The 3,479-nt window shown below is 34.8% G+C and overlaps 1 protein-coding gene across 1 annotated transcript; it reads left to right on the forward strand.

Moving 5' to 3' along the window:
- Positions 1-592: 592 nt before the first annotated feature.
- On the forward strand, positions 593-1,641 carry LOC128854745 (uncharacterized). The gene is made up of 3 exons (XM_054089105.1): positions 593-734; positions 822-1,002; positions 1,057-1,641. Coding segments are annotated over exons 1-3 (768 nt in total). The 5' UTR covers positions 593-732.
- The last annotated feature ends 1,838 nt before the right edge of the window (positions 1,642-3,479 follow it).

Here is a 3,479-nt window from a genome sequence, read left to right on the forward strand (position 1 = left end):
AATTTTTATCATCAGTTTAGGGCTAACAATTTATATTTTTAATATTTAAACTTTTAGTGATTAATGTTTAAAAAAATATACCTAAACAAGCACATATTTCACAAGGCTTAATTAATTATTAAACAAAGTAGACTCTACTACGGCGGCCGCTGTAGCCGAATGGGTTGGTGCGTGACTACCATTCGGAATTCACAAAGAGAACGTTGGTTAAAATCTCGGTGAAACACCAAAATTAAGAAAAACATTTTTCTAATAGCGGTCGCTCCTCGGCAGGCAATGGCAAACCTCCGAGTGTATTTCTGCCATGAAAAAGCTCCTCATAAAAATATCTGCCGTTCGGAGTCGGCTTGAAACTGTAGGTCCCTCCATTTGTGGGACAACATCAAGACGCACACCGCAAATAGGAGGAGCAGCTCCGCCAAGCACCCAAAAAGGGGGTATACGCGCCAATTATATATATGTATTTAAACTCTACAGAACGAAAAAATAGTATATTCAGGCATGTTCTGCAAATCGTTTTCGGGCAATATTTTCGCATTTTCCGTTTTCAAATCGTTTGACATGTTCTGTAAATCGTTCCGTTTTCGTTTTTTTTCGAACATCAGCAAATCGTTTTTTCACCCTGTTCTGGAAATCGAAATCGTTAAAATTTTCCAGTTTTATTTTCGGCAACTTAAACGTTAGCGGTTTGTGACATTCTTATAAACTGTTTGTTGAAATAAATTTATCAAAATGTGAGTATTTACTCAAAATAACTGCATATATTTATGTAAATAAAAGTGTTTATTTAAAATATTTAAAACTTATTCAAAAACTTTTAGGGGAAAACACAAGAACTCCAAGCAAGAGCTAATTTTAGTCGAGTTTATGGAATCTCATCCAGATTTGGCGAAGAATTTTTCGAAGGGCGACAGAGTTGCTGTTGAGGAAAAGTGGAAAGAGCTAACGACGCTGCTAAATGCAGAAGGGCCGCCCCAAAAAGATGTTAATGGATGGAAAAAAGTAAGTATTTAGTCAAGTATTAAAATAAATATTTTTGAGTTGTCTTTTTTCAAGATATGGTCTGACTGGAAGGGGTGCATTCGGAAAAAGGTTGCCCATAACAATCTAGAATCGAGGGCAACAGGAGGTGGACCCTTTAATAAGCATGTACTGACGAGCAACGAAGAATGTGTTGCAAGAACTTGTGGAATTTTTGCAGCCGTTGAGGGCATAAGCCATTCTAGAAGCTTTGGGACAAAAGAAAATAATAGCGCTATCGAATCTGAGGAAGAACGTCCCCAAACAAGTAGGGAAGCGGTGGCTACCCCGAGAGCTGCAAAAAGGCCACGAGTGTCAACGCAGGACAGCCATCAGTCCTGTATGGCAACGCAATCTAGTTGTATGGAGAAAATATCCACCACTTTAGATAACATTTGCGAAAACCAACACAAGATTGCAAAATCGCAGGAAGATGAAAGGGAAGAGATTCGACGACTTTGTCGTGCTGTTGAGAAACAAAATGAATTGCTGGCAGAGCAAAATCGCTTGAAGACTCAAAGTATAGAGCAAAAGCAAAGACATTACCTCAAAATGGAGCAGTTGCAACAGGAAACAGTTAATATTAAAACTAAAATGCTTGAGATAGAGACTGAAAAATAAACATAAAAGAATCTTATTGAACTGTTATGTATATATGTATTTACTTTTAATATGAATAAATTTTATGTTTCATAATATTAAATTTCTAGCAATAGAGTGTCTTATATTTCTGCCAACACTATACAAACTACTGTTTTCCTCATTTTCAGCAATTTCCTCATCAATTGGATTGTTTTCTAATACGGTTTCTGTTTCAATGTCATCTATTTGATTACTCCTACATATGCTATGTAGTGCGCAACAAACATTTATTATCATCACTACCTTTTGCGGCGTATATGGCAGAGTAGTTTTCAAACAACGAAACCGACTTTTTAATACTCCTATAACACGCTCAACGATGTTACGTGCTTTTGCATGCTGCTGGTTAAATTTGTGTTCTGCTGATCTTGGGCCTGGGTTTCTATATTGAGTCAGTAGAAATGGCTCTATACCAAAACCAGAATCTCCCAGTAGCCAAGACCCTCGGTCACCAGCTTCATACTGCGATAGGTAATAGATGCTTTCCATTTCAATTCAACCGGGCTATTCGGGTCATGTTCTTCGATTTCGATGTAACTTAAATATGTTGCTCTCTGGTCAAAATAATGAGACACGTATTTTTTTGTTCGCCCGAATAAAATTTTTTTCAAGAGTTATCGGCAATTTTGTTTTTCGCCTGAAGCTCGATTTTTTTTAATTATATTAGAAAACATTTTTTTTAAATGCCCATAACTTAGTCAAAAATGAACCGATTTTAATAATTCTGGGTTCAAAATGATCGTAATTACTTACACAAGCGACTTCATGTAGAAACAATTGCAAAAAAGTAGTTGAACATTTTTTATTTAGCAAAAAAGAAAAAAAATTTAAATTTTTTCAAAATTCGATATTTCAAAAAGTGTATTTGTTTTCTTTTTATAACTTTTTCCAAATCAAAAAAACATCTCAAACTTTATTTGAGCTGCATGCTTAGTAGCTAAAATGAGTTGTTTTTGAGTAATGAATTTTTGAGTGAACACCCTGTTTCGCACTTTTTGTTTTTTGCAAAATAAAAAATTTTCAACTACTTTTTTGCAACTATTTCTACATGAAATCACTCGTGTAAGTAATGACGATCATTTTAAACCCAAAATTATTAAAATCGGTTCATTTTTGACTAAGTTATGGGCATTTAAAAAAACTTTTTTCTTATATAATTAAAAAAAAATCGAGTTTGGGGCGAAAAACAAAATTGCCGATAACTCTTGAAAAAAATTTTTTTCGGGCGAACAAAAAAATACGTGTCTCATTATTTTGATCAGAGAGCAACATATTTAAGTTACATCGAAATCGAAGAACATGACCCGAATAGCCCGGTTGAATTGAAATGGAAAGCATCAATAGTGTTTTGCACTGCTCATACTAAATACGAAAGCGGCATGGCTTGCACCAGGCCGAGTTGCATCTACTGCTCTTATTATCATATCAAAATCACAAATCTGTAAAATAAAGGCAGTAAATTTTAAATTTTAGAAACGCAATTTAAATTCATTCTTACAATCATTGCGTTTATGCTAAAAAATCCTTTTCGGTTAAAAAATAGATGCTCGTTCTCAAAAGGTTTAATCAGAGCCACATGTGTTCCATCAATACACCCTATTACTCCTGGAATACCGAATTTTTCTACAAAATGAAGTTTTGATTTTCTAGAATCCTCTTCAGACATTTTCAGCTTAATCCACTTAGGACACAGAACATTTTCCAAAGCATTGATCATTTCGGATAATATTTTTGAGACTGTGCTTCTACCCATCGCAATATCTGTATCCTTTCCGACGGAACGTTGATAGGAACCTTCTGCGAATAACCTAAGACTT

Source organism: Anastrepha ludens, chromosome 2, assembly GCF_028408465.1.
Source record: "Anastrepha ludens isolate Willacy chromosome 2, idAnaLude1.1, whole genome shotgun sequence".
Classification (NCBI taxonomy): domain Eukaryota; kingdom Metazoa; phylum Arthropoda; class Insecta; order Diptera; family Tephritidae; genus Anastrepha; species Anastrepha ludens.